Source organism: Microcebus murinus, chromosome 1 (genome assembly GCF_040939455.1).
Source record: "Microcebus murinus isolate Inina chromosome 1, M.murinus_Inina_mat1.0, whole genome shotgun sequence".
NCBI classification, from domain to species: domain Eukaryota; kingdom Metazoa; phylum Chordata; class Mammalia; order Primates; family Cheirogaleidae; genus Microcebus; species Microcebus murinus.
This window is the reverse complement of record NC_134104.1, coordinates 124,886,404-124,912,943: the sequence shown is the minus strand read 5'-3', so window position 1 is coordinate 124,912,943 and position 26,540 is coordinate 124,886,404. Positions and strand designations below refer to the sequence as shown.

General features: G+C 38.5%; 1 protein-coding gene across 1 annotated transcript in view; it reads left to right on the top strand.

Annotated features, from left to right (window-relative positions):
• COL6A5 (collagen type VI alpha 5 chain) overlaps window positions 1–26,540 on the top strand; it is a 124,047-nt gene that overhangs the window by 13,911 nt on the left and 83,596 nt on the right. Inside the window, exons 2-7 of the mRNA XM_012766923.3 lie at window positions 6,129–6,219; window positions 8,038–8,637; window positions 13,483–14,115; window positions 19,304–19,864; window positions 23,019–23,573; window positions 25,596–26,171. Coding sequence (XP_012622377.2) covers window positions 6,153–6,219; window positions 8,038–8,637; window positions 13,483–14,115; window positions 19,304–19,864; window positions 23,019–23,573; window positions 25,596–26,171 — 2,992 coding nt within the window. The 5' untranslated portion in view covers window positions 6,129–6,152. The remainder of the gene's footprint in view (window positions 1–6,128; window positions 6,220–8,037; window positions 8,638–13,482; window positions 14,116–19,303; window positions 19,865–23,018; window positions 23,574–25,595; window positions 26,172–26,540) is intronic.

Here is a 26,540-nt window from a genome sequence, read left to right as displayed (position 1 = left end):
GAGTAAATCTTCATGACTACTGAGTAGATATTTTAGATATGACAGTAAAGCACTAGCAATAAAAAAATACAAATAAATTGGACTTCATTAAATTTAAAATCACTTGTGGCTCAAGTGATTTTCTTAAGGTCACCATTAAGAAAGTAAAAATACAACTCACAGAATGGTAGGAGTATATTTGCAAATCATATATCTGATAAGCATCTATTATTTAGAATATATAAAGAACTTACAGCACAACAACAAAAGATATATAACCCAGTTAAAAATGGGCAAAGTTTTTGAATAAATGTTTATCCAAGGAAGATGCACAAATGGCCATGAAGGACATGAAAAGATACTATCATTCATCTTTAGGGTAATGAAAAGCAAAACCATCAGGTACCATTTATATTCACTAGAATGCCCATAATAAAAAGAAGACAATAGCAAATGTTGGTGAAAATATGGAGAAATTAGAAACTTTATACATTGCTGGTGGTAATGTAAAATGGTGCCTGCACTTTGGAAAACAATTTGGTGCTTTCTTAAAATGTTAAACGTAGAGTTATAAGTCCAGAAATTCTCCTAGATATCTTCTCTGGTGAAATGAAAACATATATCCACACAAACATGTACATGAATGTTCACGGAAACATTATTCATAATAGCCAAAAAGTAGAAACAACCCAAATGTTTATCAACTGACAAAAAAAATTTTAAGATGTAACTTATCCATACAATGGAATATTAGCCATAAAAAATTAAGTACTGATATATACCACAACATGGATAAACCTTGAAAACATACGAAATGAAGAAGCCAAACATAAAAGGCCACATATTATGATTCCATGTAGTGATGACCACTCCTTGTGGGAAGGAGGCATGGGGAGTGACTGCTGAGGGTTTGGGGTTTCTTTTCTGGGTCATGAAAATATTCAGTTTTCTCTTTAGTAAAATAGGGGCTTAATGATTTACAGACTGTTTTCCAAATCCAGCTTCCAATTATTTTATTAATATCAATCTTCCTGCATGCTCAGCAATTTCAAAAGAATTTCTGGAAAAGTCAACTCTAGAATAAAAATCAGCCTTATTTGGTATCTCATTTAGGGCAGATCTAATTTTGAATATTGGAAATTTTGATCTATTTTTCTTTTTATAAGGAACAGCCCTGATTGGTTGGAATTTCTATGAGACTTTACCATGAAGATTTCTGATTGATTGTGAACTGTGTGAAGAAAAAAATCAAACTTAAAGTAGTTTGTAACTGCTTATAACTGTGAGACAGTAGTTTTCATAAGGACTCATTGAAGAGACATGGGTAGTGGTTGGCTTTTTAAAAATACATAATATTTGTATATCTTTATAGGGTACATGTGATGTTTTGATATAGGCATACAATGTGAATTAATCAAATCAGGATAACTGGGGTATCCATCATCTCAGGCATTTAACATTTCTTTGTGTTAGGAACATTACAATTCCACTCTTTTAGTTATTTCAAATTATACCCTAACTTGTTGATTATAATCACTTTGTTGTGCTTTCAAATATTGTTCATTCTATCTAACCATTCACCCATTGACAGACACTTATGTTGGCTCTGTATCTTGGCTATTGTTAATAGTACTGCAATAAGCATAGGAGTGTAGATATCTTTTCAATATACTGAATTTCAATCTCTTGGATACATACTCAGCAATGGGATTGCTGGATCATATGCTAGTTCTATTTTGAGTTTTCTGAGGAATATTTTTACTGTTCTCCATAATGTTTATACTAATTTATATCCCCAGCAACAGTGTACAATGGTTCCCCTTTCTCCACATCCTATACAGCATTTGCTATTGCCTGTCTTCTTGATAAAAGCTACTTTAAATGGGGTGAGATGATATCTCATTGTAGTTTTGATTTGCATTTCTCTAATGGCTAGCGATGTTAAGTGTTTTTTCATAACCTGTTGGCCATTAGTATGTCTTTGAGAAATATCTATTCAGATCCTTTACTCATTTTTAAATTGAATTATTTGATTTTTTCCTATGGAGTTGTTGGAGCTCCTTATATATTTTAGTTATTAATCCTTTGTTAGATGGGCAGTTTGCAAATATTTTCTCTCATTGTGTGGGTTGCCTCTTCCCCTTGTTGATTGTTTGTTGTGCAGAAGTTTTTTAGTTTGAGGTGATCCCAAAGGTTGAAGTTTATCCAACTGTGCTTTGGTTGCCTGTGCTTTGGAGATATTACTCAAGAAGTCCTTGCCCAGACCAATCTCCTGAAGCATTTCCCCAATGTTTTCTTTTAGTAGTTTCATAGTTTCAGGTCTTAGATTTAAGTATTTAATCCATTTTGATTTGATTTTTGTGTATGGCAAGAAATAAGGGTGTAGAAATTTCATTCTTCTGCATATGGATATCCAGTTTTCCCAGCACCATTTATTGAAGAGACTGTCCTTTCCTGACTGTATGCTCTAGGCACCTTTGTCAAAGATATATTCACTATAGATGTTTGGATTTATTTGGATTCTCTATTCTATTCCATTGGTCTCTGTGTTTGTTTTTATGCCAGTACTGTGCTGTTTAGGTTACTATAACTCTGTAGTATAATCTGAAGTCAGGTAATGTGATTTCTCTAGTATTGTCTTTTTTGCTCAGGATAGCTTTGGGTATTCTGGGTCTCTTCTGGTTCCATATAAATTTTAGGATTATTTTTTCTATTTCTATGAAGAATGTCATTGGTATTTTGTTGGAGATTACATTGCTTTGGGTAGTATGGACATTTTAACAATATTGATTCTTCCCTGGGATGAATCTCACTTGATCATGATGAATACTTTTTTTTAATATGTTGTTGAATTTAGTTTGCTAGGATTTTTTGTTGAGGATTTTTGCATCTATGTTTATCAGAGATATAGGCTTTTAATTTTCTGTTTTTGTTGTGTGTTTGTCTGGTTTTTATATCAGGGTGATACAAGCCTCATATAATGAGGTTGGGATTATCTCTTCTTTCTTGATTTTTTGGAATAGTTTAAGTAGGGTTGGTAATAATTCTTTGACTGTTTGGTAGAATTCAGCAGTGAAGCCATCAGGTCCTAAGCTTTTCTTTGATGAGACTTTTTTATTACTGTTTCTATGTCATTACTTATTATTGCTTTATGCAAGTTTTGGATTTCTTCCTGGTTGAATCTTGGTAGGTTTTATGTGTCTAGGAATTTATCCAGGTGTTATAGGTTTTCCAATTTACTGGCATATAGTCACTCATAGTAGCCTGTAATGATCCTTTGTATTTCTGCAATATCAGTTGTAATGTCTCCTTTTTCATCTCTGATTTTACTTATTTGGGTCATCTTTCTTTGTTTCTTACTTAGGCTATTTTGTTTATCTTTTCAACCAACTTTTTGTTTTATTGATTTTTTTTTGCTGTTTTTCTTTCAATTTCATTTATTTCTGCTCTGATCTTTATTATTTCTTTTCTTCTACTAATTCTGGGTTTGTTTGGCCTTGTTTTTCTAGTTCTTTGAGATGCACAATTAGGTTGTTTATGTGAAGCTTTTCTACATTTTTGATGTAGGTACTTACTACTATAAAGTTGACTCTTATTACTGCTTTTGCTTTATCCAATAGGCTTTGATATGCTGTGTTTTCATTTCCATTTGTTTTGAGAAATTTTTAAATTTCCTTCTTAATCTCTTCATTGACTCACTGGTCATTCAGGAGCATATTGTTTAATTTCAATGTATTTTTATATTTTCTAATATTTCTCTTGTTATTGATTTGTAGTTTTATTCCATTGTGGCCAGAGAAGATACTTGGTATGATTTCAATTTTTTTGAATTTATTGAGACTTGTTTTGTGGCCTAACATATGGTCTGTTTTAGAGAATGATCAATGAACTGAGGAGGAGAAAATGAATTCTGCAACTGTTGGATGAAATGTTCTATAGTTATCTTTTAGGTCCATTTGGTCTATAGTGTAGCTTAAGTCCAATGTTTCTTTGTTGACTTTCTGTCTAGATGATCTGTCCAATGCTGGAAGTTGAATATTGGGGTCTTGAATGACTTTTGTATTGGAATATATCTCACTCATTAGTGCTGATAATATTTGCTTTACATATCTTGATGCTTCAGTGTTGGGTACCTATATATTTAAAACTGTTACCTCCTCTTGCTGAATTGACCTTTATCATTTAATGATGATTTTATCATTAAATGATGACTTTATCATTAAATGATGACTTTCTTTGTCTCCTTTTACAGTTTTTGTCTTAAAATCTATTTTATCTAATAGAAGTGTAGCTACTCCTGCTCTTTTTTGGTTTCCATTTGCATGGAATATCTTTTCCATCCTTTTATTTTCAGTATATGTGTGTCTTTATAAGCAAAGTGTATTTCTTGCAGACAACATTACTTGGCTCTTGTTTTTTAAATCTGTTCAGCCACTGTATGTGTTTTGAATGGAGAATTTAGTCCATTCACATTCAATGTTATTATGGATAGGTAAGAACTTACTACTGTCATGTTGTTATTTGATTTCTGGTTGTTTTGTCCTCCTCTTTTTTTTCCTTCCTTTCTTCCTTCGTTAAAACTGATTTTCTCTGGTAGTGTGTTTTAATTTCCTTTTTTCTGTACCTGTTATAAGTTTTTTGATTTGAGCTTATCATGAGGCTTGAAAAAAACATTTTGTCATCAGTTATTTTAAACATATGACAACTCTGCTTACAAATAAATAAGCAAAGAAAAATATATTAGAAATTCTACCCTTTACCTCCAGCCCCCTTGCTTTTTAACCTTTTGTTGTTTCCATCCATATCTTTCTATACTATCTCTCAAAAAATTGTTGTTATTTTTGATAGCTTTGTGTTTTAGTCTTCCTACTCAAGATATAAGTGGTTTATATACCATAATGGAGTATTCTGTATTTGTGTACTAGCTGTTACCAGTAAGTTGTATACCTTTAGAAGATTTCTTATTGTTCATTAAAGTCCTCTTCTTTTAGATTAAAGAATTCCTTTTAGCATTTCTTGTAGGATAGGTCTGGTGTTGATGAAATCCTTCAGCTTTTGTTTGTCTGGGAAAGTTTTTGTTTCTCCTTCATGTTTGAACAATATTTTTGCAGGGTATAATATTCTAGGGTTAAGGTTCTTTCCTTTTGTCACTTTGAATATGTAATGCCACTCTCTCCTGGCCTGTAAGATTTCCACTGAGAAGTCTGCTGCCAGACATATTGGAGCTCCTTTGTATGTTATTTTTTTTCTTTTTTCATGCTTCCTTTAAAACCTTTTCCTTGTCTGTGACCTTTGGGAGCTCAATTATTAAATACCTTGAAGTAGCCTTGTTTGGGTTAAATCTGGTTAGTATCTATGACCTTCTTGTACTTGAATATTGATATCTTTCTCTAGGTTTGGAAAGTTCCATTTTATTATTATTATTGTTGAATAAACTTTCTACCCCTATTTCTCTCTCTATCACATCTTTAAGACCAATAACTCTTAGATTTGCTCTTTTGAGGCTATTTTCTAGATCTTGTGGATGTGTTTCATCCTTATTTATTCTTTTTTCTTTTTTCTCTTCTAACTGTATTTTCAAATAACTTATCTTCAAGCTCACTAATTCTCTCTTCTGTTTGGTCATTTCTGATGTTGAAAGACTGATGCATTTTGCAGTTTATCAACTGAATTCTTAAGCTCTAGGATTTCTGCTTGATTTTTTTTTATTATTTCAATCTCTTTGTTAAATTTCTCTGATGGACTTCTGAATTCCTTCACTATGTTATCTTGAAATTCATTGAGCTTCTTCAGGACAGCTATTTTGAACTCTTTGTCTGAAAGATTACCTATCTCCATCACTCTGGGTTTGGTCACTGGTACCTTATTTAGTTTGTTTGGTGAGGTCATGTCTTCCTGGCTGTTCTTGATGCTTGTGGATCTTCATCAATGTCTGGGAATTGAAGAATTAGGTATTTATTTTAATCTTCACAATCTGGGCTTGGTTGAACCCATCCTTCTTGAGAGACTTCCCAGATATTCAAATGGAATACTTCATACTGCTTGACAAATACTTGTACAGTGTATTGTGCTCTAATACAACTATGTCAATAATTACTTCTTGGTATACAATAATACTTTTCATATTGTAAATAATATTTCTTTTGCAGATAAAAACAAGAAATCTTCACAAAATGAAGATCCTGCTAATTATATTTGTCCTAATCCTTTGGAATGAAACATTGGCAGATCAGAGCCCAGGTACCAGTATATTTTATACTAATTATTTATGTAGGAAAATAAATGTTCTTATGTCTCAGCAAACTTTAACAAACAGAGAGAAATAATTTATTTATTTACTAAAATATCAATGTACATAATATTTAGCAATAGTTGTAGATAATGCAATATCAAACTTAAACTCTCAAAGCACAAAGTTATGGGCAAAAGTCATGAATTATGTTATACCTGGCTAGATAAAGTTTAGTTATTGATTTCCTTCAGTCTCAATGTTCCATGTCTCCATGAATAGAGTCAATTCATTTGCTTATAGGTCCATTTTAATCTTGGTCTAAGTAGAAGAAAAGAACCCTATGCAGAAAACAAATTCTAAGTATTTTTGTGGCTTAACCATTGCCTTCCTTCTCTTTTACAAGTATATATATCGCTATATACATACATATACACACGTATACACATATACACATTTATTTTACAAGTATGTATATATTTATGTAGTTAGTACATATATGTATAACACACATACACAGTCATGTGTCACTTAATAATAAGGATCTACTCTGAGAAATGCATTATTAGGCAATTTCATCATTATGTGAATATCACAGAATGTACTTACACATCATAGAGTGTACTTACACAAACCTAGATGGTATAGTCTACTACACACCTAGGCTATATAGGATAGCCTATGCACCTGGGCTATAAACCTGTGCAACATGTTACTGTACTCAATATGTAGGCAGTTATAACATGATGATAAGTATTTGTGCATCTAAACATAATCATATCTAAACAAAGAAATGGTAATGCCACTAGGCAATAGAAATTTTTCAGCTCCACTATAATATATGGGATCACTGTCATATATGCAGTCTGTCATTGACCAAAACATCATTACAGGATGCATGACTCCGTGTATGGGTGTGTGTGTATACATGTGTGTGTGTATGGAACATGAAAGCTAGGTCTTTCTACTCTCTTATAATTACTATTTAATAAAAACATAGTTTAAAAAAGTATTTTTAACTGTGCACTGTGCTACCCTAGGATTTCCTGGCAAATTTCTGAGTTACTTTGAAAGAAAGAGCCAGTTGTTAGACATTTACCAGCACATCATTGATTTCACAAGTGGAGGTGGCTGGCCATGATTGCTAAAGTAGATGCTGTTGGTACCTCCCCATGTCATAGCTCCTTATCAGGCTGGGGCACCCCTCCCTTAGCTGCTGTGAATATTGCCTGCAACAGCTCACAAGTATACCTCTCTTTCTTAGGAGAGAAACAGCTTTGCTGTAATTTATGGTCCAGAGTTCCCTGCAGAGCAGGCTTAAAGCTGGACCTTACTTGACAACACACCCTTCTCTGCTCCTTCCCTTGTCCTGTCCCACTTCTCTCATCATGGAGCCCATTCACCTGAAATCCTGGTCTTAGACCCTGTTTCTAACTCTCTGACATAAGGCAGCTGCTTCCTCTGTACTACTTCCAAAAATTGATATCCATAGACCACTTTGGGACTTTCTTGGGTGGCATCATGTTATTTATCCTTTAGTACAACATCACAGTTTGGGATTCCAGGACTAAAAAATAAAAACAATGTTGGTTGCCTCTGGTAAAGAGTTAGGGAACAAAAATCTGTTGGCTAACATTAGTAAAGTCCTTTTGTTTGACCTTTTAGTAAAAGCAATTACAGTTTCTTCTGTTTGACCTCTAGAAGACACTTTCCTTGGGATTCTGATATACCCTTAATACTAGAAGATAGTCTCAAATGAGTGCTGTGGTCTAAAATGTAAAGGCTGAACGGTAACCTTGTTTTTGTTTGCTGTCACTTTATTTTGGTAGGGCCAGGCCCTGAGTACGCAGATGTGGTGTTTCTGGTGGACAGCTCTGATCACCTGGGAATTAAATCTTTCCCGTTTGTGAAAACATTCCTCAACAAAATGATCAACAGTCTCCCCATAGGGGCCGACAAATACCGCCTGGCCCTGGCCCAGTACAGCGACCAGCTCCACAGCGGATTCCAGCTGAGCACCTTCAAGAGCAGGAACCCCATGTTGAACCACCTCAAGAAGAACTTCGGGTTCATGGGCGGGTCCCTGAGGATAGGACACGCTCTCCAGGAGGCTCACAGGACTTTCTTCTCTGCACCCACAGATGGCAGGGACAAGAAGCAGTTTCCCCCGATTTTGGTGGTTCTGGCTTCGGCCGAGTCTGAGGATGACGTGGAAGAGGCTTCAAAGGCCCTGAGGAAAGACGGGGTGAAGATCATCTCTGTGGGGATGCACAAGGCCTCCGAGGAAAACCTGAAGTCCATGGCCACGTCCCAGTTTCATTTCAACCTTCGGACCGTCAGAGACCTCAGCACGTTTTCCCAGAACATGACGCAGATCATCAAGGATGTGACAAAGTACGAGGAAGCAGGAGTTGATGTTGATGCCCAAGGTGAGGAAGCCCGCAGTTAAAGAGGTGCCTGATCCCATGCAAATCTGCATCTGCCCACCCTTATCTCCTGCAACTCCTGTCCGGTTTTTATGAATAGCCATATTGAAGTAGTGGAAACATCTATACATCATACCCTTACTTGCTTCTTCATTTTCTCTGTCAGGAATCCTGTTGCACTCCTCTGCTTTCTTATAGCTAGAATAACTCCTGGCATATTTAAGTCTCACCCCTACATTCTTATCCTTTTAAGACGCTTTCCTTTTAAGTTTCTTTTTGGGTTTCACAGTTCCTTGTGCACACCCTGTGACAGCAGCACTTTCCCTTAACTGTCCATTTCTGTGTTTGTCCTCCTTCCCTCCCCACCAGCACATGAGGGCAGAATTGGCAACTTATATTCGCCTCTGCATGCTTTGTGCCTAGCTCAGTGCCTGACAACGAGCTGTTCCATTTGTTAATGGTTGAATCCATGAAGGTCTTACAGATAAAGAAATAAGATTTTTATCTGTCCTCTTTCTCTCATAGTCCTGGCATGGTATGGGGCACACAATAAATATTTAATAAATTCCTGTCAACTGATATGTAGCAACACTCAATGGGAACAGTAACCTTACAATTAGACCCTATTAGCACATGTTCATGCTTTTTGTTCAGCCAGGCAGAAGCAGGGATACCCTCTGTTTTATAGTGCACTGTGGTCTTGAGCCCTATGTGTGTTGGCCCATTCCTTCCTGAGCCATTATTTTCCCCTGAGAGGTAAAGTCTCCTTAGTGAATATGAGGATCTACTAAAGCCAGAAGTTCGACTCATTAGCTCTCCCACCTATGCAATCATTTTATGCTAATATTTTTTACATCTAAGACATACTTCCCCCTCTTCCCACATTTTAACATTTTTGATGTTAGGATGTGTCTTTCAGTAGTGCTTAAAAATTTTTTTCTGAAGAGCTGCCGTTAAATAATACTGTGTCTTCCAGTAGAGTTGATCTTTGAATTGAAGAAGTACTAAAAATATTTCTGACAAGCTTATGGGTATAAATGAGATCAGTTAGAAGCATCTCAAATTGAACTGACTCAGTACCTTCACTTGTATAATTTAAGACCTTAGCTATCACACCTACAGTGTAAAATTCTCCCCAACTTACTTTCTTAAAACCCCGAAGAGTGTCTCATGTGACTGCATAAACCCTTCCTCTAAGGTTCCATCATCCATGTTGATGTCTGTTGTGTGCAAAGCTATTCAAAAGCAGCACTTATGCAGCCACTACAGCTGGTTTCTTTTGGGAGAATTCTGATTCCCAGGCCAGAAAGCCATCTCCTATTATTCCTAAGCTGCCACGCAGCAGGTGCCAGAATGGCCTTTCCTTCCGTCCTTGGGATGTCCATGTATTTCATGAAGAAATGCAGAGGACCTTTTTCTCATCAATTTTCATTCTTGATCCCCTAGCTTGAAAGGAGGACCTCCTGTACCTCCTTAACTCACAACTTATCACTTAAAAAGTGCATTATTTGCATCTTAGGTGAGTTCTCTATGAAGACTCCAAAACAGAAGACCCTTGTCAAACAGATTACTTGGGAAGTGATCCCAGGAAACACCAGTAAGGAATGGGGAAAATGAGGAGGCTGCACATGTAGCATTGATGAAAAGGCAAAACAGGCCAACGCACAGCTTAAGGGAGATGGTCAATAGTGTGTTGTATTGATGAGAGGATCCAGCCATTCTCTCTGAAGGAAGGTAGAGAGAATTCCCAGGATAATGAATTTTCTTGGCTGCTTCTGTGATCAGTTGGCGGTAGCGGGACATTCCGGCAGGTGCTGTCTAGTCCTAAGATCCAGGAAGCCACATGGTGTGATACAAAATGTCCTGAACCAAAGATCAAAAGATGGCACTTGTTAGCTATATGATCTTAGAGAAGTGATATCATATCGCTGGACCATGTGTCAGCATCCTCATTTGTAAGGTGTGTGAGTTGGGATGATCCTGAAACTTTCTTCTTGCTCTACCATTTCCTCATTCCATGGCTACAGCTATGGGCTGATTTTTTTTTAGTACAATCAGGCTAGGCTTTAAATAAATAGATTTCCTGAATAATAAGAAGTTTATTTATCTTGTAACATTATAGGGACAGTGCTTAGAGTGTTGAGTTGTCTTTCTCGGTTTAGGTATCTAGGCTGGTGATGGCTCTTCCATCTTCAAATATGACTTCCAAGGTGCCCTAAGAATTGGCATACAGATGATAGAAGGGTTAAAAGATGGAAGATGACTCATGGGAGGGTTTTATGAGCTGAGCCTGGAAGAGAAACTACTTCTGCTCATATTTCACTGGTTGGATGTTAGTCGCACGGCTATACCTAACTGCAGGTGAGGCTGGGATATGAAGTCCAGCTCTATGACCAAGAAGAGGGACTGGAGTTTTGCAAGCATCTAGAAGGCTCTCCTACAATTAATGTTGCCCCTGAGGTTCCAGGAGGTCCCTCTCTCTTCACTCTCCTCATTCTTCACTGCTTCTCCCTTAGGGAAATGCAGATGCCATAGCAAGTTCTTAGGGCATATGTGCTGCTTCTCCTGGAGAAGAAATATCCTGTGGCCTTTGACCCTCAAGATCTTGGAGATCCTCCCACCCTGTAGGTGGCTGCTTAGCTTGAATTCTCTAGGACATTGGGGCTCTATTTCTGTCTTAGAGGGCTCTTTGTGCTGAACATGCTTATCTCACTTTTTCTTTCTTTTTTTTTCATATTTTTATTTTCATATGTTAATTTTTTTTTTTTTTTTTTTTTGAGGCAGAGTCTCACTTTGTTGCCCGGGTACAGTGAGTGCAGTGGCATCAGCCTAGCTCACAGCAACCTCAAACTCCTGGGCTCATTCAATCCTCCTGCCTCAGCCTCCCTAGTAGCTGGGACTACAGCGTGAGCCACCATGCCCAGCTAATGTTTTGTTTCATTTTTAGTTGACTGGCTAATTTTTTCTATTTTTAGTAGAGATGGGGTCTCGCTCTTGCTCAGGCTGGTCTCGATCGAACTCCTAAGCTCAAGCAATCCTCCGGCCTCTGCCTCTCAGACTACTAGTATTATAGGCATGAGCCACCGCACCCGGCCTTGTCTCACTTTTTCTAACTTACCTTGCAGCAGTAGTACAAGGTATTGCTTGACAGGACCCTGCCCTGGACTTCTGAAAGTTAAGAGAAAGGGTTTTGACATCAGGGAGGTCTAGGTTCAAACTCTGACTTGACCACTTAGGACCTCAAGTAAGTTACTTAACCCCAAGCTTCAGTTTCCTTACCTATAAAGTGAGGATAATAGTGTTTACGTATGTGTGAGGTAACTTATATGGCATTTGGTACATGGTTTGTTATTACTAATAGGAACAACTGTAAATAAATACTAACTTGAGCAGGTCACATTGGGAATTTGTTTTAACCAACTGTGTGGGATTCAGAGTAGATTGGTAGATATATGAGAATTATATTTAATTCCACAAATATTTCTGAGTTCCTATCAGGTACCAGGTACTGGAGGGATAGAGATAAATAAGACATGTCTCTGCCTTCTAAGAACTCACAATCCTCATGTGTAGTTTTCAGCAAGATTGAGCTTATCTCTTGGATACACTTTCCACAGTTGCTGTTCCTCCACCTGTGCTTGGAGTAGGTGTTTTACGTGAATATGGTGTACTCTCCCTTATATTCCAGATTGTATAACCAACTGCTTACCTAGAATCTTCTCTTGAAGGTCCCATAGCTTCTCAAACTTGGCATGTCTGAAATCGAACTCCTGAATCCCCCTTCTAACTTGTTCTTCCCACTATCTTCCCCATCTTAGAAAAAGACAAAATCACCACCCACTCAGTTGTTCAGGCCAAAAACCCAGGAGTTTTCACCACTTCCTCTTTTATTCTCAGTGCTTGCATCTAATTTATCAAGTTTTCTGTTCTACCTCTAAATCATGTATCAAAACTACCCTGTTGCTCCATCTTAGCTCTGAAAATACTTGTCCAAGAACCATTATCTCTTTCTTGGACCAGAGTAATTTCTTAAGAAATTTCATTTCTTAGTTGTTATCCCTGAATTCATTATTTCCCCTCGGCAATAAGAGTGATATTTAAGAGATTTACTTCAGATCATGTGACTCTCAGATGACCTGGGCCCTGCCTCCTGACCATAGCCACCATAGTTTTCCCTCATTCATGGGCTTCAACCACCCTGGGATTCTTGCTTGTTCCTACCTCTTGCTGTCCTTTCTGCTAGAATTCGTCCTTCTTCAGAACTCCACATGGCTGAATCCTTCTCTTTATTCATATCTCAGCCCAGATGTGATGCTCTCAGAGAGGCTGGCTTCTTCATGTCTCAGATGAGTTAGCTACCCCCAAATGCCCAGCACAGTCACTTGAGAAAACCACCTGTTTTATTTCCTTGCTAGCACTTACTACTATCTGAAATAGTATAAGTTATCTGCCCTCACCATAGAATGTGAACTTCCTGAGGTCAGAGATAGTTCTGCTAACTCATCCCTACATCCCAGCACTTGAGATGGTGGTGGTAGTGGTAAAGATGGTGGTGGTGGCCATGCTGGTGGGCATGGTGGTTGTGGAGATGATGGTAGGGGTAGGATGTGGTAGGAAATTAGCAAGCATTCTTCAGATGGAAGTAATGGCATGTGCAAAGCTTCTGAAGTCAATGATATTGTAAGTCTTGTTCAAAATTGTCTTCTTTTGTTCACTGAAAGAAAACAATGCTAACATCTGGAATGACCGCCTCTATTTTCACTAATGCATTTTGACAATCTGTAAAGTACCCATCTTTCCCTGGGCCAGTGATTTATACTAATTCTCATACTTTTCCTCTCTCTGTAGTTCCCTTCCCCATAACCTGTGAGAAAGATTCACTTGCTGACCTCGTGTTCCTGGTGGACGAGTCACTTGGGACCAGCCAAAATTTAAAGAACCTTCAGAGCTTTCTGGAGAACATTACCAGCTCCATGGATGTGAAGGACAACTGCACGCGGCTTGGACTGATGAGTTACAGCGATAGCGCAGAGGCCATTTCTTTTCTGAAATTGAGTACGACCCAGTCTGAATTTCAGCAGCAAATCCGGAAGCTTTCTCTCCAGGTTGGGAAATCCGATGCTGGGGCTGCCATCGAGCAGATGAGGAGAGAGAGCTTCTCAGAGTCAAGTGGCAGCAGAAGGGCACAGGGAGTGCCTCAGATCACAGTCCTGGTCACCCACAGACCATCAGATGACAAGGTGCGTGAGGCTGCATTGGACCTTCGGCTGGAGGACACCACTGTGTTTGCCATTAGCATCCAAGGGGCTAACACCACCCAGTTAGAAGAAATAGTGTCTTACCCTCCGGGACAGACCATTTCCATGCTGGAGTCCTATGCAGACTTGGGAACTTACAGTAAAAACTTCCAGAAAAAGCTCCGAAATGAAATATGGTCCCAAATTTCTACTCATGCTGAACGAATGGAACTTGATAAAACTGGTATGTTTTTAAAAAATACTTTTCTTATTGTGAACTTATGTAAGTGGTTACCTAGAGCTGGTGCAGGAGTGAGGATTAATTATAATTGGATAAAGGAACTTTTAGGAGTTGTGGGAATGCTGTAAAATTAGACTTTGGTCATGGTTGTACAACTTCATAAATTTACTAAAAATCATTGAATGATACACTTACAGTGGACCAATTGTATAAGGTGTAAGTCCTACCTTGATAAAATGTAAAAAAGTAATATATATTAATTATAAAATTTTGTAATAGTATGGGTGGATACACAGAAGAAAATAGAATGGTCTGTAATCCTATTTTCAGGTAAAACCATTCTTTAGCATTTATTTCCCTTGTCTTTTAGTGTCTCTCTCTCTCTCCCTCTTTCTTTTTCTCTCTCTTTCTCTCTCTCCTCATTCTATTCATGCCTAACTACATAGACACACACAGAGTTTTAAAAATTGTATCACATTGTATATAGCAATGCTGTCTAATAGAACTTTCTGTGATGATGGACATGTTCTCTATCTGCACTGTCCAATAGGGCAACCATCAGCCACATGTGGCTACTGTGCACTTGAAATGTGACTAGTATGATGGAAGAACTGAAATTTAAATGTAATATAGTTTTAATTCATTTTAATTTTAATAGCCACATGTGTCTAGTGGCTGTCATATTGGATGGCATAAGCATATACAGTTGGGTAACTTGTACTAGTTATGATTACATTTAGGTGTGACCATCAGAAAAAAACAACAACAAAATAATAGTGATTGAAAGAAGGTAAAATCATTATTATTTTTGTTTATTTCACAAATAAGCCCAGAAGTAGGCAGACTAATCTGGTGTGGTACATACACCATAGTGTCAGGGGCTCTGTCTCTATGTTATTTTTTGCTGTTTGAGGCCTTTCTTCCCAGGACCATTGTCCAAGATAACTGCTCCAGGCATTACATTCACATCCAGAAATCAAGAAAAATGAAAGGGAAGGAAAAGGGCAGGCCTCCATCCCCTTGTCTTTAAGGATATCCCAAAACTTACACACACCATTTCTGCTTACATCCCACTGGCCAGAACTTGGTCACATGTTGCACCTAGTTGTAAAATTGGGACCTGGGAAATGTAGTCTTTATTTGGGGCAGCCAGGTACCTAGGTAAAAGTTGGGAATTTAATTAACATAAAGAAAGAAGAAAATGGATATTGAGATAACCAGTATTATCTGTCTTACCCACTTTTCTATCAACCTTATATTATGAATTTTTACCTGTTTCCTTAAATATTCTTTTATAACATTCTTTTTAGGTTGGAAATAATACCTATTTGTTTCTATAATTTGTTTAACATGTCTTAAATTGTTTGGTATATAGGTCATTGCCAACGTTTTGCTTTTATAAGTCTTCCAGGGATATACTTGTACCTAAATTTTTATGCACAACCACTACTATTTTCTCGCATTTTAATCTTTTTTATTATTTTTTCTTCCATCGTTTTAGTGAAGGATCTCCTAGGTAAGATTCTTTGTGCATTCTGCTGTAAGAGCTGTTTTACTGAGCTCTTTTCAAAGCTACATGCCAAGAGATACTTGATGTGACTTTAACTGATTCTGAGATTTCTGCTATCTTCACACATTTTCTCTGCAGATTAAATGTTCCCAAGCAATTGAAAGAGGAATTTGGCAACAGTCACATGGAAAGGAATTGTAATCTTCCAATGAAATTAAAGTCTAATTTTAACCTCAGGCCAGTCACTTGAAGGCAGCTTTAAGAATGCATCCTGGACCAGCGCTGGATTTTCTGGCGTGTTTACGTTGCAAGACAGCAGCAAGAAACAAGTTTCCTGTTACCTCCTAAGTGATATGTAGGGGAGTCCCTCAGAATGGCAGCCACTTTGGTATAGTACCAACTACTAGGGCATAGGAAGGATGTGTGTTGTGGTCTCTCTCAGGGAGTTTGCAATGATGTGACAACAAAAAACTATTATTGTCATAACAGAAATTCTAAATAGGAAGATAGGGGATCACGGTTAGGGCAAAGGCCATCCAAGTGGGATGGCTGTCTTCCTACTAGGAAGGTAAGGCCTCACTAGGTGGCTTCTTATTAATTCAGTTGCTCTCAAATGTTGGTACCTGACTTAGGCTGGGGTCCTCAGAAGCAGATGACAGGCAAAGATTCACATGAAATTGATAAATAAGAAGTATATACCCAGGAACAAATGACGATTGATAAGCAAATAAGGAAGTAAAATCAGGAGGGGAAGAATGATAAGAAAAGTCACATGAAGGGTAATGTTGACTCAATTCCATTGTGTCATTCTAGAGACAGTGTAGAGCAAACCTTAGAATTGTCCCACTCAAGGGACAATGTAACAAGCATTTACATTCCAGCATATGGGTGAATGTAAATCTCTAGACACTTCTGGTTCTTTTTATTTTTTTAATTATATTTATTTATTTTGAGACAGAGTCTCACTCTGTTGCCTGGGCTAGAGTGCCGTGGTGTCAGCCTAGCTCACAGCAACCTCAGACTCCTGGGCTCAAGCGATCCTCCTGCCTCAGCCTCCCGAATAGCTGGGACTACAGGCATGCGCCATCATGCCCGGCTGATTTTTTTTTTATATATATATTTTTAGTTGGCCAATTAACTTCTTTCTGTTTTTAGTAGAGATGGTGTCTCGCTCTTGCTCAGGCTGGTCTTGAACTCCTGACCTTGAGCGATCCACCCACCTTGGCTTCCCAGAGTACTAGGATTACAGGCATGAGCAACCGCGCCCGGCTGGTTCTTTTTATATAACTGCGCAGCAGAGGCCTTGAGCCAAGGGACACATTCTTTGGCATTGTCCAATCAAGATTTTGTAATGATAAAAATGCCGTCTACCTATGCTGTCCAATATGGCAGCTACTAGCTACACGGAACTGTTAAGCAACTGAAATGTAGCTACTGCCATTGAGTGGATGGCTTAATTTTTCTTTTATATGAAGTAGTTTAGATTTACATTTTTCTCTTCCTCATGGCTGACCACCACTACCTTCCTTGTGATGAACACTTAATTCTTCTGTATTATATGTATAAATCAATTTATTCCAGTTATTTTCAAGTTTTGCTGGCCTGGGATCAGGCTTGTCTTTTGCAGATAACTACTTATATTTGCCCTAATACTTTCTATATTAATTTCATAGTTTAATTCTCAGGGTCACACTTATTTCTAGTCTTTCTGATTTCCTAAGAAACAATTTCCCATGACCTGAAGCAGTATCAGTAGCTATAAATTACCCAGAAGCTGTCAAGAAACAAAATAATTATGAAATGACTAAATTGTCTTGTATCTTCAGGATCAGTTCATGTACTCAGATAATAGCATAAATAACCTAAATTTTAAAAATATGCTCCTTCTCCTACCTGGTTTTAACAAATGACTACATGGGGTAGTATAGAGAAATCTAAAGTACTTTTTTCATAGATTTAGCTTAACAAAGGAAGGAACATTAAAAGGTCTTTTATTAAAAAGAAATTTGTTGAACTCCTATGTGCCAGAGAACTAGGCAAAGTCTTTGTCCTCATAGAGCTAACATTTTGTGGTAAGAAACAGGTTGTGCTCATGAACAAATGAATAAGGTAATTTCAGAAAGTGCCATAAAGAAAATAAACTGGGCAATAGGGTAGATAATGACTAATGTGCCTTAGCTAGAGGGTAAGAGAAGGCCTTCTTCAAGAACTGACTTGACACATCCATGATGAGAAGGAACCAGCCACATGAATATTTGGGGGAAGGATGGTCCCAGAAGAGAGGAGGGCAAGTGCAAAGGCCCTGGGTACATTCAAAGAAGAGAAATAAGCCCAGGGTGATTGGAGCACAGCGGGTGAGATAAAGAATTGCTAGAAATAAAGTCAGAGAGAAAAGCAGGAGGCAAGATAAGTCCAGTTTTTGATTTTTGAATTCCAAATGCAATGATAGATTATTTAGGTAGAAGAATAGGATGATTTTAGCTTTAAATATGTTGTTCTAGTTGTCTGGGAAGAAAAGGTTTTTGGAGAGGTAATCATAGAAAGTCATCAATCTCATGCCTTTTCTCAAGAAATTGTGAGGCATAAACTGTCTGAGGCAGGTGTCAATACTAGAAAAACTTATAGCCTGGAGGCTTGGGAACTTGGTCCTTACTATTTAATTTACTGGCTGTGTAATCTTAGACAAACCACTACACCTTGTTCTCTTTCAATTTCCTTACAAGGTTGTAAGTTTTAAAGAAGAAAATTGGCATGAGCTTTGATGAAGTATGCAGGGTCTATGCAAACATGAAGAGTCTTCATTCTTTAGAACCTCCAACAGCCTCATGTTCCTCCACAAGCCCTCTGGCAAAGTTCTCTCCAGATTCTCTATAATTAATAAAGAATGAACTTTCTGCCTATCAATACGAGTGGATTAATAAAATGTGGTGTAGGTATACCATGGAGTTCTACTCAGCTACAAAAAACAATGGTGATCTAGCACCTCTTGTATTATCCTGGATAGAGCTGGATACTTCTAGGGCATAGGAAGGATGTGTGTTGTGGTCTCTCTCAGGGAGTTTGCAATGATGTGACAACAAAAAACTATTATTGTCATAACAGAAATTCTAAATAGGAAGATAGGGGATCACGGTTAGGGCAAAGGCCATCCAAGTGGGATGGCTGTCTTCCTACTAGGAAGGTAAGGCCTCACTAGGTGGCTTCTTATTAATTCAGTTGCTCTCAAATGTTGGTACCTGACTTAGGCTGGGGTCCTAAGAAATGGTGTGTGTAAGTTTTGGGATATCCTTAAAGACAAGGGGATGGAGGCCTACACTTTTCCTTCCCTTTCATTTTTCTGGATACTTCTACTAAGTGAAGTATCCCAAGAATGGAAAAACAAGCACCACATGTACTCACCATCAAATTGGTTTTAACATTTAAGTACACATACAGTAATAACATTCATGGGGCATCAGGCAGATGGGAGGGGGGAGGAGGAGATTGGTATATACACACCTAATGGGTGCGGTGCGCACCATCTGGGGGATGGGCACGCTTGAAGAAGCTCTGACTCAGGAGGGGCAAGGGCAATATATGTAACCTAAACATTTGTACCCCCATAATATGCTGAAATAAAAAAAATTAAAAAAAATAAAGAATGCACTTTCCACACTTTCCATGTTTTTGTTTTTTTGGCAGGCTGTGTGGATACAAAGGAGGCTGATATCTATTTCCTTATTGATGGCTCAGGCAGCATCCAGAAGAAACAGTTTGAGCAAATCAAGGAGTTTATGTTGTCAACAATAGGAATGTTTAGCATTGGCCCAGACAAAGTCCGAGTTGGAGTTGTGCAGTATTCAGATAAGAGGGAAGTGGAATTTAATATTGCTGACTATTCTAATGACATTGACTTAAGCAAGGCTGTTGCTAACATCAAGCAACTAAAAGGTGGCACTTACACTGGGGAAGCCCTGGATTTCATACTGCCAATAATAAAAAATGGAAGCAAAGATAGGACAAGTGAGGTTCCCTGTTACCTCATTGTGCTGACTGATGGGAAGTCCACGGACGGAGTCCTGGGACCTGCTGAGAGACTGCGGGCTGAGCAAATCACCATCTATGCAGTTGGCATTGGGGAGGCTAATAGAGCAGAGCTGCAACAAATTGCTGGGACAGAAGAAAGGGTTAACTTTGGGCATAACTTTGATGCTTTAAAGAGCATAAAAAATGAAGTTATTCACAGAATCTGCACTGAAAAAGGTAAGAAAAATGAAAAAGGCTTTATTCTTTGTATTTCTTCAACTGCTTTAGGCAGATAAATGGCAGGCTGAGACAAGGCCTGATGTGACCAGCTGTCTGGATAACATTTTTCTAACTTCTTTTATCACCATACACCAAATACCAGGATTGGAATGTTGGGGCCTTGACAAAGCCCATCGCTGTGCAGTGAAAGAGACTCTATTCTACATGTGAGTTGTGTGTGTGTGCACACAGATGAGCACGGGGAAGTACAGTGTGTGTGTGCACGTGCACAGATGGGTGCAGTGGAAAGAAAATGGACTTTGGTTCTAGGTAGGTTAGGGTTCAACTCACTTTCCTGCTTGAGCCTGAAACATCCTCATCTATAAAATGAGGATAATACATACATCAGAGAATCCTTACAGGTCGAGCATCATAAATGCCATTATTCTTATAGTATGGAAATTCCCATATCTGGTTGTTTGTTATTTCTTTTATTAATAATAGCCAAGTAGGCCGGGCGCGGTGGCTCACGCTTGTAATCCTAGCTCTCTGGGAGGCCGAGACGGGCGGATTGCTTGAGGTCAGGAGTTCGAAACCAGCCTGAGCAAGAGCGAGACCTCGTCTCTACTATAAATAGAAAGAAATTAATTGGCCAACTAATATATATATAGAAAAAATTAGCCGGGCATGGTGGCGCATGCCTGTAGTCCCAGCTACTCGGGAGGCTGAGGCAGGAGGATCGCTTGATCCCAGGAGTTTGAGGTTGCTGTGAGCTAGGCTGACGCCACGGCACTCACTCTAGCCTGGTCAACAAGTGAGACTCTGTCTCAAAAACTCAAAAAAAAAAAAAAAATAATAGCCAAGTACTACTTCAGGATGGTGTGTAGATTGCCATTGTTAGCACATGACAATGTTGCCTGGTGGGAGGTACATTTGCTTACTGGTGAAGAAAGAGGATGCTGGAGTCAGAGTCAAGGTTAAAACCCCAGCTTTACTACAGATTGGCAGAGGACCCTGGATAAGTTGCTGTCTGTTTGCCTTTGTTTCCTTGTTTGTAGCTTATTGTGAAGCTTAGTGGTGATAACACATGTGGAGCACTTAGAGGAGTGCCTGGCACACAGTAAGTGCTGTGTGAAAGTCAGCTCTTGCAGAAGTTGGTTAATACATTCACTGATGAGGAAAGGAAGAGAATTCTCATTTATGTGAACTTACCAAAGTTAAAGTGAATTTTCCCTGAGCCACTAAAAATCAAAAACAAAAATAAATTAGGAAATAAGTAGCATTAACAACAAGATCCTAAGTCACGATTTTGTTTATTTATTTATTTTTTCCCTGTTGTGGACAGTAGTTACAAAGTTGAGGCTTCAGGATATCTTAGAAAGAATGCCAGACTCAAAGTTCCTCAAGGTGTCCTGGGATTGATGCCCAGAAAAGTAAAGGGGTTTTAGGAAGCATGAAGTAGATTGTATCTCAGGTCCTTTCAAGGGAGAATGTCCTGGACCCCTCTGAGGAGGTGCAGTCTATCTCTTGCAGTTCAGGCAGTTGCATTCGAAGTGGTCAGTCTGAGCACTCGCATGCCTGGAGGAGGAGACAAGCTGTGGACAAAGAAATAAGTCCTAAGAGGGTGAACAGAGAGTCAGGAAAACTAAGGAACCAAAGCTTGAGGGGCTAGAAAAACAGTGACAAGTCTCAGAGCAGATGCAGAGGGAGTGAGACACAGTGTACTGGTAGGGGGTAGGTTAAGCTGCTATTAAAAAAAAACCCAATCTATGCAATACAAGATGTTATTTTTCTCCTACATAATAGTTTGGGGTGAACAGTCCAGACCTAGTAAAGAGGCTGTTCCCATCCACATAGCTTCCATGTTTAGGTCAAGATTGAAGATCCAGTGTTCAACACCTCTTGTCTGTGGAAAGGGAGAAAGGATCAGGGGAGCCCACCACACTCAGTTGTCTTAATGGTAAGATCTAGAAGTGGCCAGACCACTGATGCTCATTCCATTGACCAAAACTTAGTCACAGGGCCGTACCTAGCTTCAAGAAGGAAGGCTGGGAAATATCATCTATACCTGGGCAACCATCTGCCTAGCTAAAACTTTATTAACATACAAGAATGGGAAAGCAGATACTAGGGGACAAGAAACAGTCTCTTTGGTGGATCAAGGGATTGGCCTTACATAGCACAAGTTATTAAATAATAATTAACATCTTTTCATTTTTCTATATGTGGCTGATGCTAAGTGTCTATTTTCGAGTAGTGTGGGGTAGACTGTGTGAGTGTTAAGAGAGAGAGAGACTGGTTAGAGGATAGTAGAGATTACAGATTAACACTGTTTTTTTCCAGCAGTTTATAGGAGTTGGTCTTATGTCTATATATATGTACATATATACGTATGTACATAAATGTCCATTTCCAATCAGTGGGATATCTAAAAATTTTATGTATTTTATGTATATTGAATGGATATGTGCTTACTGAAGCATTAAGCACTAATAAGTGACAATAATAAGAAATAATAATCTCTAGTAAAAACTTTTCCCTCCAATTTCTTTTCTTATTTTTTTTTAAGAGATTGGGTCTTACTCTGTTGCCCAGGCTAAAGTGCAGTGCAATCAGCACTCCAGTTTATAACACTGATTTATAGTGGTTATGAAATCACTTAAAATTATCCCAGGAAATAAGGCTATTTAAAGATTACTGGGAATTGCGTTTTCCAAGAATATACATAAAACCCTGGAGTATCAGTCCTACGAGAGCAGGAAATTGATTACTTTGGCTCTGATTCCATGTTTTTGATCACCACTGCATCATTAACACATAGGCTGATGCTTGGCATTTCAGATACCTCCAGAATTATGAATAAATGAATTATGAATAAATGAATTATGAGTGATGCATACATGCATGAAGGAATGAATACATACTTTGGAAGTTACATTTCCTCTTCACAACTCCTTAGCTAATCTTCAATGCATTTCTGATTCAAAATTCTTATTCACAGGCTTCTACGAAAGAAGCAAATTAAAATTTCAAATGTAATAGAAGTTGCTGAGTTAATTTTCAGTGTTTTCTCATTAATACATGTATTTCTGCCTTAATGTTTCTCCATATTCTAAGAACCATGCCAACCTGTTTTATTGGTGGTCTTTTTTTTTTTTTTTATAACATGCAGGATGTGAAGACATGAAAGCCGATGTCATGTTTCTGGTGGACAGTTCTGGGAGTATAGGACATGAAAATTTTGAGAAAATGAAAACCTTCATGAAAAACCTGTTAACTAAGATTCAAATTGGTGCAGACAAAACCCAAATTGGTGTCGTTCAGTTCAGTGATGATACAAAGGAAGAGTTCCAGCTTAATAAATACTTTACACAGAAAGAAATTTCTGATGCAATAGATAGAATGTCTCTCATCGGGAGAAACACTATGATGGGACATGCACTTACTTCTATAGCTCGATATTTCACTGGCCCCATGGGGGCCCGTTCTGGGGTCAAAAAGTTTCTCATCCTCATCACAGACGGAGAAGCACAGGATGATGTGAGGAATCCTGCTAGAGTTCTTCGGGACAAAGGTGTGACCATCTTCTCTGTGGGGGTATACGGTGCCAACAGACCTCAGCTGGAGGAGATCAGTGGAGATGGCACCCTAGTTTTTCACGTTGAGAACTTCGATGACCTAAAGACAATAGAAAGTAAACTCATCTTTGGCATATGTGCTCGCCATGGTAAGTGCCCCTGTTATCCTTCCAGGACTCAAGGATGCGAGCTGTTGACTTTATAGCGAGGAACAGTGATTTGCACTCTTGGTTTGTTCTCTGCCTGAACTTTGGTGTTAAGTTTTGGTCTTATCTATGTCATATTAAAACATCCATGACCTCTAGGGATAATATTTCAGATAAACAATTTTGACAGCTAGTTTGGCACAAAATAGTCTGGTTTGGGGGCTTTCTTCAAGTATATGCCAAAAAGACCTCAGAATTTTACTTTAAACTTCCAACTGTTGAATACCCACATATCTGGATTTTCCAGAGCCCATTCTGAATCCCAAATGACTTCCTAGAACTATTTGTTGGCTACCTGTAACCATTGTTAAGCAATAAATGATTAGAAATACAAATTCATCTTCCTCTTAGTTTAGTTAAATCTAGTACCCAAGCAACCCTTCTACCAAAAATCCCTTTATATTTTGAAGATACAGTGTATATTTTCATTACTTAACATTATTCTTTGCTACTTCCACCAACTAGGTAATTTACATTTGCCTGTTCATGTATCTATCCCTTTGGAAAATTTTAATTTCTGACTTTTTTTTTTCCTGATGACTTGGAGTCATTTTAATCTCACGAATTGTAGTGCTTTTGAAATTGTATTGAGCAACCTTCAGTTTGAGTCTATCAATTTTAATGCCTCTTGAATGAGAACTTGCTATACATCTACACATAGACTAAAAACACCTGTGCTTTTAAGTCTATTGTGTGCTGTTATCTGTGTTTGGGATGCAATGAAGAGAACAAAACAAAGCATTTGTAAGTTTGTTCTATGTTGTTCTTTGGCAGCATAAAGATCTCTGTTGGACTTTATTCTTCAAAATTATGTGTGTGAAATTTTCAGAAAGTTAACAAATAAAATATCTCATAAACAGTTAAGTTTTAGGTGATAGCTCTAAGACTTCTTTGTTAACGGTTAATTGGAGATTTTTCTTTTTCCATAAGTGGCAATGATTCTAAAACTCCTGATAATGTTGAGAGGTGTACTTAAACACTGTAGCCTCAATTTTGAAATCTTGGTATTTCTTTGTTTTGACAAATGTAATGTTTGTGAAGGCCCCATCTGTAGCATAAGGTGAAATTTCAGCTGACTCATGTATTAGATCATCTTATAAGTATTTGTCAAGTCATGACTAGTCACCAAATTTCACTGGGCCATTGCTCCAGGTTTTAATAAATGTGGACTAGTGTCTGAGACTTGAAACTTTGAAACTTCAGTGCTAGAAATGAGGATTGGAGATAAGATGAGCAGGCAGAAAGTAGAGAAAGACAACTTTTAGAAGGCATGTGCTAAAGTTATTGAGAGAAGAAAAAGAGCTGAGAGAGAGTGCACACTTTGGAGATCCAGCCAGGGTGGTTGCTTGGCTTTTAATGTGGGCAAGGGTTTGAGGCCAGGGAAGACATGATAGGAGCCTTAGCTGTCCTCCTAGTTGGAGCGATTGCTGTCTAATTCAGGAGGTCAGGGAAGGAGCAGAAATAACTGTGCAGATACATGATGCACAAGGAAAGGCTTTCCTTCCAGAGAGTCAAAAGTAGCTGAAGCCAGAAGGAGTAGGATAAAAACCCCAACTTATATAATGAGTTCCTGAGCTCTTTAAAACAGCAGACTGGTTTGGCAAACATTAGTATGTCTCACCATTATATTGGCATTGCACTAACTTCTGATGTTCAGGACTTTACTTGAAAGCCTGTCCTAATGAGCAAAGCAGAGTTGTGTGGTGTAAGGACCACCAATTGTGGAGTTATATACAGGTGAGGGTACAAATGTTCCTGGAGTCATGATGTAGGCTAATTGCACTTCTCTGAGCCTCAGCTTTTTTTTTCTCTGTGAAACGGCAACAGCCACCTCTAAGAACTAAGTGAGATGCAGTGTCTGACACATGGTAGGCTCGTGGCAAATGTTAGTTTGCTTCCCTTCTCAGCAGTCTGTGCAGGATGCACCGCAGAAAATTTGTGATTTTTGCTCTTTTCTTCTTTCAGATTGTAAAAGGATTAAACTGTTAGACGTTGTGTTTGTGCTGGATCATTCAGGCAGCATAAATTCACAGCAGCGAGAACACATGATGAACCTAACTATCCATTTGGTGAAGAAAGCGGATGTTGGCAGGGACCGAGTTCAGTTTGGAGCTCTCAAATACTCTGAACATCCAGAAATTCTTTTCTACCTTAACACGTACCCAAACGGTTCAGCAATCGTTGAGAATCTGAGGAGGCGCAGGGACACGGGAGGGAGAACCTACACTGCCAGGGCTCTGGAGCACGCAGACACCCTGTTCAGGGAGGAACATGGTAGTCGCATCAAACAAAATGTGAAACAGATGCTGATCGTCATTACCGACGGGGAGTCTCATGATCGAGCACTGCTCAATGACACAGCACTGAAGCTGAGAAACAAAGGCATCACCATCTTCGCAGTGGGGATAGGAGAGGCCAAACAAGAGGAACTTGAGGCCATGGCAGGGAGTAAAAACAATACCATCCATGTGGATAATTTCGACAAACTGAAAGATGTGTACATGCCTGTGCAAGAAATTGTGTGTACCAATGCACAAGAGGGTAAGTTGTTGCTTTTGAAGTTTCTATGGGGGTAGCAATAAAAGTTTAAACAAAAAATAAAGTATGTCTTGGCTTCTTGTTACCTAGGTGTCACGGGCTGAACATTTCTCTGCTCAGGCTAGCAGTCTTCTCATCTCTAAAAGAAATGAATTGATTGAATAAGATCCCAAAGGTCCCTTCCCACCACAGCATGCATTGAAGAGGTTATACAGGAGAGATTCAGAAACATTCCTTGCTGTCTTGCCACCCTATTGTCTTTTTTTCTTTTTTTGGCAGAAAACAACTCTTCTTAATGTCACATTCGCCTTACCCCTTTAGTGGCTACTCATGCTGCTCCATTTGGTTAATGGTCTCAACGCAGCCATGTGG